General features: G+C 39.1%; 1 protein-coding gene across 2 annotated transcripts in view; it reads right to left on the bottom strand.

Moving 5' to 3' along the window:
* JADE3 (jade family PHD finger 3) overlaps window positions 1–12,096 on the bottom strand; it is a 155,289-nt gene that overhangs the window by 75,511 nt on the left and 67,682 nt on the right. For both annotated transcript variants that reach the window (XM_025372683.1, XM_025372682.1), the window contains exons 2-3: window positions 6,383–6,439; window positions 5,529–5,608 (exon numbers count right to left, since the gene is read on the bottom strand). In XM_025372683.1, the coding sequence (XP_025228468.1) occupies window positions 5,529–5,608; window positions 6,383–6,428 (126 nt within the window). In that variant the 5' untranslated portion in view covers window positions 6,429–6,439. The remainder of the gene's footprint in view (window positions 1–5,528; window positions 5,609–6,382; window positions 6,440–12,096) is intronic.

Consider the following 12,096-nt stretch of genomic DNA (forward strand, 5'->3'; position numbering starts at 1 on the left):
GAGGTCGGGAGTTCAAGACCAGCCTGACCAACATGGAGAAACTCTGTCTCTACTAAAAATACAAAATTAGCCAGGTGTGGTGGTGCATGCTTGTAATCCCAGCTACTCAGGAGGCTGAGGCAGGAGAATCGCTTGAACGTAGGAAGTGGAGGTTGTGGTGAGCCGAGATCGCGCTACTGCACTCCAGCCTGGGCAACAAGAGCGAAACTTTGTCAATAAATAAATAAATAAATAAATAAATGAAGGAAGGAAGGAAGGAAGGAAGGAAGGAAAGACGGACGGACGGACGGACTAATACATGCTATAACATGAGAGGTGAAAACACTATGTTCAGTGAAAGAAGCCAGACACAAAGGGCACGTGTTGTATGATTCCATTTATATGAAATGTCTAGAATAGGGAAATCCATAGAGAAGGAAGGTAAATTAGTGGTTGCCAGGGGTTGCAGGTAGGGAGATGGGGAATTACTGCTAATGGGTAAGGGGTTTCTTTCTGAGGTGATGAAATGTTCTAAATTATTATTGTAATGGGTTACACAACTCTGAACATACTAAAACCCACTGAATTATACACTTAAAATGGGTGAATTGTATGGTACGAGAATTATATTTCAAGAAAATATGTTAAAAATGGTTTTTAAAAAAGGGTGATTATTGCAGTGTCAATGTACACCACCTGAGAGATCTTGCTGTTCACTCTCTCCCAGCAATAATGAGGCACCTCTCCTCCTCAATGTGATGTTTGCAGACTGGGTAGGGAGCCTGGGCTGTCACCATCACCCATCAATAAGGTGGTACTTTCACTACCACCATATACTCCATCATCAGGGGGGGCAACAAGGTGGTGGGAATTTCCACTTCTATGAAGCAGTAGAGACTCCCCAGTCCTGCTTCCCAGAGAAATAAAGAGCTAGGATGGGGAGCTTAGGAATTCAACAACAGGTAGTAAAGAGTCAGCAGCCCTCTTCCCCACTGGCCTGGTTATAGCGGAGGACTACTAAAACAGAAGATTTAAATAAGACTCAGTGTCTAATGACATAATACTGAAAAAGTCCAGGATACAACTGAAAATCACTCATCATACTAAGAACTGGGAATGAGAAGAGACAATCAACAGGCATCAACACTGAGATCACACAGATGTTAGAATTATCTGACAAGGATTTTAAAACATCCATGATAAAAACGTTTCAACAAGAAATTACAAACACTTTTGAAACAAAAAACAGAAAGTCTCGGTGAAGAAATGGAATATATAAGAATAACCAAATGGAAGTTTTAGGATAGAATTTTAGGATGCAATTACTGAAATAACAAACTCATAGGATAGGCTCAACCAATGAATGGAATTAATGAACAGAAGACAGAACCAATGAACAAGAGAAATTATTCAATCTGTTCAACAGAATATACACTGAAAAAAAAAAAAAAAAAAAGAAAAGTGCCTGAGGGACCTGTGGGAAAATAACAAAAGGTCTACCATTCATGCAACTGAAGCCCCACAAGGAGGGGAAAAAGAAGGTGGAGTTGAAAAATATTTGAAGAAATAATGGCTGAAAATTTCCCAAACTTAGTGGAAGATATAAATCTACAGATTCAAGAAGCTGATTAAAGCCCAAAGAGGATAAGCCAAAAGAAATCCATGCCCAGGTACATCATAATCTAACTTTAAAAAACTAAAGACAAAGAAAAATCTCAAAAACAGCTGGGAAAGAAATGACTACCTAGAGGAGAACAACCTATCTGAATGGGGGCAGATTTCTCATCAGAAACCATGGAGGCCAGAAGGAAGTAGCATATTTTTCAAGTGCTGAAAGAAAAGTACTGTCAAACCAGAAATCTATATCAAGTGAAAATATCCTTCGAGAATGAAGGAGAAATCAAGACATCCTCAGATGAAGGAAAACTAAGAGAATGTATCACCAGTAGACCTATTCTAAAATAATAGCTAAAGGAAATTCTTCAAACAGAAACAAATGAACAAAAAAGAAAAATGGGAACATCAGAAATAAAGAAGCGTACAAATATGTCGTATCTCTTAAGTGAACCTTAAAACAATTGTCTGAAGCAAACAGGTGCAGCAAATAGGGCCAGGAAAATCAGAAATTGAGAGAAAAGTGATACTCACGCTATCAGAAATAGGGCATAAACTGACGCTTTGGAAAAAGCAGTCAATGGCGGCTGGGCGCAGTGGCTCACGTCTGTAATCCCAGCACTTTGGGAGGCCAAGTCGGGTGGATCACGAGGTCAGGAGTTCAAGGACAGCCTGGCCAAGATGGTGAAACCCCGTCTCTACTAAAAATACAAAAATTAGCTAGGCGCAGTGGCAGGCGCCTGTACTCCCAGCTACTTGGGAGGCTGAGGCAGGAAAATCGCTTGAACCTGGGAGGTGGAGGTTGCAGTGAGCCGAGATTGCACCACTGCACTCTAGCCTGAGCGACAGAGCAAGATTCCGAATCTAAATAAATAAATAAATTAATTAAAAAAAATAAAAAGCAGCCAATGGCAATATTGCTTCAGTTTCAGGAGCCAAAGAGGAAGAAAGAATTCACAGTGGTTCCATCTGATTCCTCAAAGGCTGCTTTCAGACTCACCTGTGAGTAGTGTGTGCTTGTCACCTTTGCCAATTTCCACTTACTTTTACTTCTCTTCTTTTACCAAGGGTTCCTACTATATTCTTCTTGCTGCCTGGGTTCCCAGCCCCTGTTCAATTCCAGGTTTGTTCTCTTTATTCTTGAGTTTTGTTCTCACTTCATTATGGAAACTCTGATTATAACTACTCATGAGAAAACACTGATGCTGTCCCATAGTTCTTAACTGCCAAAGTTTCAACAAATGTTTACTATACAGTTATTGTACCCTACATAATATGTCCAATGCATATGGGTTAATAAAACAAGATTCAGCATGAATAAAAACTTGAATGTCAGTTCTGCTTTTTCAAATGACCCTGGGCAAATAAATTTCTCTGAGCCTCATCACCTGCAAAACAAACAAACAAACAAACAAACAAACAAAAAACTGGAAAGTACCTACTTTATAGTGTTACTGGAGGAATAGAACAGGAGTATATTACTTCCCCGATGTGCTTGATTATAAAAATCACCTGAGTCACTTTTTAAAATCCAGATCCTAGGCACCTTTCTTGGAAATACTAATTCAGTAGTGTCACAGGGTGGGGTAGGTCTAGAATCATTATTTTAAACAGGCATCCAAGGAGAGTCTCATAACTGTTTAAATTTGGGAAACTAATGTAAAGCTTTTGGCACATAAAACTTCAATAAATGGTAGCTATGAGAGATAGGTATGATAATGTCCATGTTATGCTGACAAATTATTTCAAAGAGATGAAATAAGCCAGCAAAGCAGAACATGGGATCAAGCTCTTCTAATGCAAAGGCTAGTTTTGTCCTACAATATCACCAGGTTTTCCTTTTTATAACAGATTAAATATAAATGAAAACAATTTGCTTTCAGCAGCCCAGGTCCCCTATCCCTTGCAACAAAAAGACTACTATTTCCACTGCCTGGGAGGCAGTAGGCCTCAAAATCCAAAGCCCTTGAATTGCCTTATGTCCTAGGACCAGCTGTCCTCCTAAAAGGGTAGGTAGCAAGGTTTCTTTCTCACCATTCTGTAGTCAAAGTCTCCTCTAGACAGATGGGAAATTTCTTCCACTCCTGTTTATGTGTGTTATATTCCCTAAGTTTTTCTGTATGACATGGACATATATAAATAAACTTTTACTTCTATAGTGCCCAGAAAAATCCCTGGCAAAAGAAATGAAAAGTGACCTCCAAGGAAGAGAGAAATGCTCTCTGGTGGACACACCCAAAAGTAACCCACAAAGAGTCACTCCCTTTCTATTAAGGCAGTGGGACCTGTGACTTGCTTCTGAACAACAGAATATGGCAAACATGATGAGACGTCATTCCTTTGATTAGGTCACATTATATAGCAAATGTGATGGGGATGCCACTCCCATGATTATATTATGTTATGTAACACTCCATCTTAGCTGACCGGAGGGAAAGACTCTCCTTGTTGGCTCTGAATAAGTATGCTGCCATGTTGTGAAAGGATCTATGGAAAAGGCCATGTGGCAAGGAACTACAAGTGGCCTTTAGAAACTGAGAGTGCTCTCTGCCAAAAGCAAGAAGGAAAACAGAAACCTCAGTCCTTTAGCTCCAAGGAGACAAATTCTGCCTACAACATGAGCTTGGTGGCAAATTCTTCCCTAGGCAAGCCTCCAGATGAGAACACATCCCATTTTCCACAGTGATTTCAGCCTTGAAAGATCCTGAACAAAGAATCTAGTCACACCATGCCCAGATTACTGACCCATAGAAACTGAGATATAAGTGTGTGCTGCTTTAAGACACGAATTTTGTGATAATTTGTAATGCAGCAATACATAACTAATATATTTTCTGTTCTTTTACAGCTAAGGAAGTCTACTCATAGTAGAAGTGAAGATACACAAGGTCATTTTATCATCATTTAATTATCACAGAGGAAAGTCTGTAGGATTCACTAAACCATGATCAAGTTGAAGGGGAACCCTGGCACTTTGCTGCCTTTTGGGAAAAGATGACCAGCCTCATAAGGATTGACCTATTCGTTCTGGGCCAGCAGTGATCCAAAGGCTGTAAGGACCCATCACAGCTTCACAGATCATGACCCATACAATGTTTAATGTAGTCCTACTCACCTATCCCTTTCTGTACTATCTCTCCTCACCTGCTAACTTAGCTTTTTCCAATCATAGGCCAGGCTATCTCTAGGTCCTTCTCAATTCCCCTAGTCTGGCTCTCTTTGACTTCCTGGTTACGGGAGGAATATTCTAAAGCCAGGCAATACGTGTCACCACAGTGTGAAGATGATTGAAATCACAAAATGAAATCACAGTGTGAAGATTATTGTTCTCCTAAAGGAGACAGAAAATGGAATCTTTCTTGGAAAACAAATAAGTTCATCAGGAAACAAGCCTACCCACTGACACATTCTTTATTCTTCACATCTTCAGATTCTGGGTACTGTTGGTATATAGTTAGGAGGCAGCCATCTATCCTTTTAAAAGTAGTCTTAGTTTATTTAGTATTGCTATAAAGGAATACCTGAGGCTAAGTATTTATAAAGAAAAGAGGTTTTTTTAGCTTATGGTTCTGCTGGCTGGAAGGTTCAAGATTGGGCAGCTGGTAAGGGCCTCAGGCTGCTTCTACTCATGGTGGAAGGCCAAGGGGAGCTAGCATATGTGGAGATCACATGGTGAAAGAAGAAACAAGAGAGAATGGGAGGAGGTGCCAGACTCTTTTTAACAACCAGCTCTCAAAGGAACTAACAGAGTGAAAACTCACTTACCCCTTGCACTGGGAGGGCACTAATTTATTTATGAGGGATATATTCTCATGATCCAAACATCTCCCATTAGGCCTGTACCTCCAACATTGGGATATAATTTCAACATGAGGTTTTGGGAGACAAGCAACCAAACTATAGCTTAAGTCTAAAAATCGAGAATATGATCTCACCTCAGCAGGTTTCTTGTGTTCATTTGGAATTTTTGACTTGATCCTATACATTGAGCCAGAAGTAAAGGAAGTGGAAGGACCTGTAAAAGATAATTAGAAAATAATACTGAGATGCATTACCTACTAATATAACTAAATGTCATAAAACTAAATGTCATCCAAGAGAATATGAAAAATATCATGGAGAAACCAGAGAGCTCATAGCACTGAAGAAAACAGTCAAATTGCACTGAAGAATGCCTCATAATGGAGTTTAGTGACATTTATAGATGATCTCCTACAGTGCAAAAGCTTCAACAATGCTAAGGATGAGATTATCTGATTTGGTATAATCACACCTCATAATGTTCTGCAATAACACAATTCAAATTCCACTTGAAGAAAAAGTATCTCCAAAAACAATTGGAAAAACTAAAAATGTGGAGCAAGTAATCTGTGTATACTTCAGCGCTTCCCCAAAGGCTATTGCTAATAAGGTTACTGCCTTTTACAAATGATGACTGACTCACAGTCAAACACTTAGTACCTAAGCTACAATTAGAATCAGGGCCTACAATTTATGCTCTTGTACTTTTCTTCTTTCTAGAGAAGCTCTATTAAAGCATTACTAGATTTGGCTTTTGTTGTTTACGTAAATGAAAAGTGAAAACAGTTATATGCCACACACAACCAATTCTTCTAATTTATCTATCTCTAATGAAATTTAAATAAGAAAATGGCGCCCTGAATTTTCCTTCTCAGAAACATTTTTTAACCATTGAAAAAAGCATGAAATGGCTTATCCTCAAATGAAAGGAAAAATCCCCAAGGGATATAGATAGAAAGGTTACCAGCTGCCAGCCAGTTCTACTCACTCTCGTCTGAACTGTCACTGCTGCTGACAGGCCTATGGCGTTTCATCCTGGAGCATCCTGGGAAAGAGAACAACACTGAATAAAACAGTTCACACGCACCCATCCCAGAGGGCAGTCAACACTGTCCCACAGATTCCAGAAGTAGCAGCAAGCAAATCATGCAAACTGAATGATTTTTGTCAAGAATATTCTCAAATGACTTAGAGTAATGAGAGAAAAGTACTACCAAATCTTTCAATACAAAGCATGTCAAAGACTAGGAAAGGCCACATTAGCCTTAGGAGGAAGCCCAAGCCACAGATGAGTGGTACAGCACTAACTGGAGCCTCAGATGTGGTCACATGGCCACTGTTGACCAAACCAAAGGGTGGGGCAGCCATGGGGCCATAACCAGTCAGTGATCCCCAGTAAGAGAGGAACAGAAAAGAAAAAATCAGTCATGAGGGCAGGGCCATCAAGAGCCAAGGTTTGAAAAGCATGAGACATATTTGACTGAAGAAAGAACAAGTGAGGCATATCCACCTTTAAGAACATGACCACACTAATTTTCTGCCTGCCCTTTATCCCTCTCTCTCTCTCTTTCTGTCCCCATATCCCAAATAAGTAGCCTAAAGTCATAATTATATATATACTACAGGGAATGTTAAAGAAAGCTCCTATATTGTGAAGAGTAAATAAAAATGCTTTGGACTAAAACTTCTAACGGTTCAAGTGTACTTCCCTGAGTATGGCCAATGACAGATAAAAGAAAGAAGCATCACCCTTCTGGGAACACACTAGCACTGGAGTGTAAGAAAAAAGGAAGACACAGTTAAGCATTTTAAGTCACAAAGGAAGAGCTGAAAATGTAAACTTGAAAAGACAGCAATACAGTCAGTGACTGACATTCTTTTATGTGCCACAACATACAACATGCTACCAGGGGCTATCATGATTCCATAATGAATAAAGGTCAAGGCTACTGCCTTCAAGCCATTTACAATCTACTAACGAAGTAGAAATCCAAGTACAAGGCCACTCTGAGCAATTAAGAGTAGCAGCAATAAAACTGTATGTTAAAAAGCTTATAGAGTTCCACTTCTGGCATAACAGCGTGAGCAGCTCCGTGGACGACCCTCTTCCCAGCGAAACTGGTGAAAGTTATTTCAATTAAAAAACAAACAAACAACCATTTAAAGTCTCTGGAAATGGTTGTAAGGGCATACAGCAAATGAAGAAGCACTTATTCAAGAAAATCTACTAAAATTCAGAAAGTAAAGTCAAAGTCTGCAGTATTTGGATCTAGAACCACTTCCTCCATCTTCTCTCCCAGCACAGATCTCATGCCAGAGTAGAGTAGCCAAGAACACAGTGTTCCTTCTACCCCAGCTCCCAGCTTCTTTCTTCCTGGGAAGAACAGGATGTTGGCATCTCTTATCCTGTTCCCAGCTACTTTTGCTGAGGCTACGTTACAGGATAATGTAGCTGAGAGGTGGGGGCTCCCTTCTTCCACCTAGCCCCCAACTCATGGGATGGAGGCTAAGCCTTGGGTGTTGTGCCACCAAGAATACCAGAGCCTTGATTGCTCTGGCGTTACCTTGTGGGGTAAGGGTTCTATACCAGAAGAGGCAAACCTGGGAGACCTGGGACTGACACTCAGAGGGAAGCTCACCATTTGTCTCCACCCCCTGTGCCAGAGCTGTGGCTCAAAGATTTTTCCCAGGGAGAGAGGCAGGGCATAGAATAGGGGACTTCAATTCTCCTGCAATAAAACTGACTTCATTTGCAACTGAGTGTACAGAAGTTCAAGCCTAGGCTGCCTAATATGCCAGAGAGAACCAGGGAAAGAGATAGCCTCTTGGGGTCGGAAGAAATCTCAAACACTGATCTCAGAAACTATCTTCAAAGGAGCCCTAATTTGATTGGATCAGTTTGTGGAGCAATTTATGTTCCAGGACATGATTAAAACAACAGAGCAGCTGGGCGTGGTGGCAGGCGCCTGTAATCTCAGCTACTCGGGAGGCTGAGGTAGGAGAATTGCTTGAACCCGGGAGGTGGAGGTTGCAGTGAGCTGAGATCGCGCCATTGCACTCCAGCCTGGGCGACAAGAGTGAAAATCCATCTCAAAAAAACAAAAACAAAAACAAAACAAAACAAAACAAAAATCAAGAGCAACCAGTCAACAATTAGTAGACCATAACAGCATGGGGTGGTCAAGTAAAGAGACAGCCAAGGAGAGCCTCACCAAAACCACTGTCATCCCAGGGTGACTGTGGGCATATACAAGCTTGTACCCCCGAAGAGCAACATTAGAGGCTTCATACTGCAGGGTGAGAATGGGGGTTGAGGAAATAGCCTTCAATAAAATAATCCAGCCAGTTACTAAAGCAGTAAATAAGCAAATAATAATAAAGAACCCTGGTGGAGGGGGTAGTACCCACAATTGTTACAATATATTATCCAAAATGCCCAGTTTCCAACAAAAACTTAAGAGATATGCAAAGAAACAGGAAAGTATGACCCATACAACCACATGTCAGATTTAACAGGCAAAACCTTCAAATTAGCCATATAAGTATGTTCAAAGAACTAAAGAAAACCATGATTAAAGAAGTAAAGGAAGGTATGATGACAATATTTTACAAAACAGAGACTATCAATAAAGAAATAGGAAATATAAAAAATAACCAAATAGAAATTCTGGTGTTGAAAGCACAATTGAAATGAAAAATTCACTGAAGGGCCTTAGCAGTAGACTGAATAGGCAGAAAAAAGAATTAATGAACTTGAAGTAGGTCAACAGTGATTAGGCAAGTTGAAGAACAGATGGAAAAAAGAAGAATAAACAGTCTCAGAGAAATGTAGAACACCATTAAGTTCATCAACATATACATAATGAGAGTACCAAAAGGAAAAGTGAACGAGAAAGGAGCAGAAAAAATATTAGAAAAACTTCCCAAATTTACTGAAAAACATTAATTTACACACTCAGGAAACTCAAAGAACATCAAGTAGGATAAACGCAAAGAGATCCAGAAAGAGATTCCTCATAGTAAAATAACTGAAAGCCAAAGACAAGGAGAAAATCTTGAAAGCAGCAAGGGGAAAAAACAACTCATCACTTACAAAAGAAGCCCAATAAAATTAACAGCAAACTTCTCAGAAACAATTAAAATTAGAAGACAGTGTGAAAACATATTGTATCCTTTGGTGATTGGTTGCACATATCTGTGAACAAATTAAAATAACTGAATTGTATACTTTAAGTGGGTAAGCTGTATGGTATATAAATTATATCTCAAAGCTGTCATTTAAAAAACTAATCAAATTAGTACAAGTATCAGGACCATTAACTAAGGTTCTGTTTGTCCTGTAGTCAGTCAATTGAATATTAAAAAAAAAAGAGAATGTTAGCCTCCCATCATGTAAATTTTTGGGGCTACATTTGGCTCTCTGGTGCAAAATTTCATTCAACTCTCTTCTGAAATGCAAACAAAACCAACAGTAACAAGAAGATACTTCCTATTAAAAAGTAATAGTGGGGAATTTAAAGTCACAATGAATGTAGAAATTTAAGCAGAAATAAAAGTAATACATTTTCTAACTATTCTCCACTGAATGCACAGATCTACTTAGAGTAGCGCTTCATTTGTCTGATATCACGGGGATGTTGCATATATAAAAACTGTTCAGATAAATAGTATACTCAAACATATAAAATCCTATTTTAACAGAAGCTTTTCTAAAACACCTATTTATTAGTTTTCTAATGTTACAGCAACAAATTACCACAAACTCTGTGGTTTAAAACTACATAAATTTACTATCTTACAGTTTAGTGGGTCAGGATTTTGACACAGGTCTCACAGAGCTAAAATCAAGATGTCATCAGGGCTGTGTTCCTTTCTGGAGGCTACAGGGGAGAACTCATTTCCTTGCCTATTACAGCTTTTAGAGGACACTCGTACTCCTTTGATCTTGGCTGTCTTTTTCCATCTTCAAGGCAAGCAACACTGCATCTCTCTGATCCCGTTTCTGTCATCACAGCTCATTCTCTGACCCTTCTGTTCTGCTTCCCTCTTCCACTTTTAAGGACCCATGTAATTACATTGGACCCACCCAGATAATCCAGGATAATGTCCCTATTTTATAGTCAGCTAAATAGCAATCTTAACATATTCATAGGTTGCAGAGATTAGGACATGGACATCTCTGCCTACCACAACCTAACACACAAAATGTAACTCAAAATGGATTACAGACTTAAATGAAAAATGTAAAGTTATAAAATATTTACAAAAAGCATAAGAAAAAGTCTTCAGGATCTAAGGCTAAGCAAAGAGTTCTTAGACCTGACACCTAAAGCATGCTTGGCAAAGAAAAATGTGTTTTCATCAAAAGTAAAGACTTTTGCTCTCAGAAGCACATCCAGGGCAACTTGAATCTATGCTGCTGAGTTGTGGTCTTCAAACTTGGCCCAAATAAACTATCTTCTTATATTTTTAAAAAAACTTCTGCTCTGAGAAAGACCCTGCTAACAAGATGCAAAAGCAAGCAACAGAATGGGACAAAATATTTACACATATTACACACACGTATAATATCAAATGTTGGAGAAGATGTGAAGAAATTATCATTCATACATTGCTGGTGGGTATGTAAAATAGTAGAGCTATTCTAGAAAACATTTTGGCCATTTCTTAGAAATACTATATATGTAATATTTATTATAAAACACATATCTGACAATGAACTTATATTCCAGCATGCGTAAGGAACTCTCAAAATTCAACAGTAAGGAAACAAATGACCTAATTAAAGATCAACAGATGGGCCAGGCGTGGTGGCTTGTGCTTGTAATCCCAGTACTTTGGGAGGCTAAAGTGGGCGGATCATTTGAGGTCAGGAGTTCGAGACCAGCCTGGCCAACATGGTGAAACCCCATCTGTACTAAAAATACAAAAATTAGCTGGGTGTGGTGGCACGCACCTGTAATCCCAGCTACTCGGGAGGGTGAAGCATGAGAATTGCTTGAACCTGGGAGGCAGAGGTTGCAGTGAGCCTAGGTCGCACCACTGTACTCCAGCCTGGGTGACAGCGAGATTTTGTCTCAAAATAAATAAATAAATAAATAAATAAATAAATAAATAAATAATAAATCAACAGACATTTTATCAAAGAGGAACACAAATGGCAAATAAGCACGTGAAAAGACATTCAGTATCACCAGCCATTAGGGAAATGCAAATTAAAATCACAACAAGATATTATAACACACTTATTATTACAATAGTTGAAATAAAAAATAGTGAAAACATCAAATCCTAGAGAAAGCGTAGAGAAACTATATCACTTATACATTGCTGGTGGGAATGTAAAATAGTATAGCTATTCTAGAAAATATTTCTGTCATTTCTTTGAAAATTAAATATGCAACTATGACTCAGCAATTGCACTCCTGGGCATTTATCCCAGAGAAATCAAAGTTTATGTTCCCACTGAATATACTGAATATAACCTCCATATGGATGACTCATGATGGGATCAAGGGCAACAAATGTCATAGAAAAAACATTTTTATTTCCTAAAAATCTCAGTGAAGAAAACCAACTGACCATGGACCCTCTCTCCTCACCTCCCTGAGAGTTTCAGAAGACCTAAGACTTCTTGTGAGATGGATACTCCTCTCATCTGAAGTTCTGGGTATGTGTACTTTGGATAAAACAGTTTCTCCA

Source organism: Theropithecus gelada, chromosome X (genome assembly GCF_003255815.1).
Source record: "Theropithecus gelada isolate Dixy chromosome X, Tgel_1.0, whole genome shotgun sequence".
Taxonomy (NCBI): domain Eukaryota; kingdom Metazoa; phylum Chordata; class Mammalia; order Primates; family Cercopithecidae; genus Theropithecus; species Theropithecus gelada.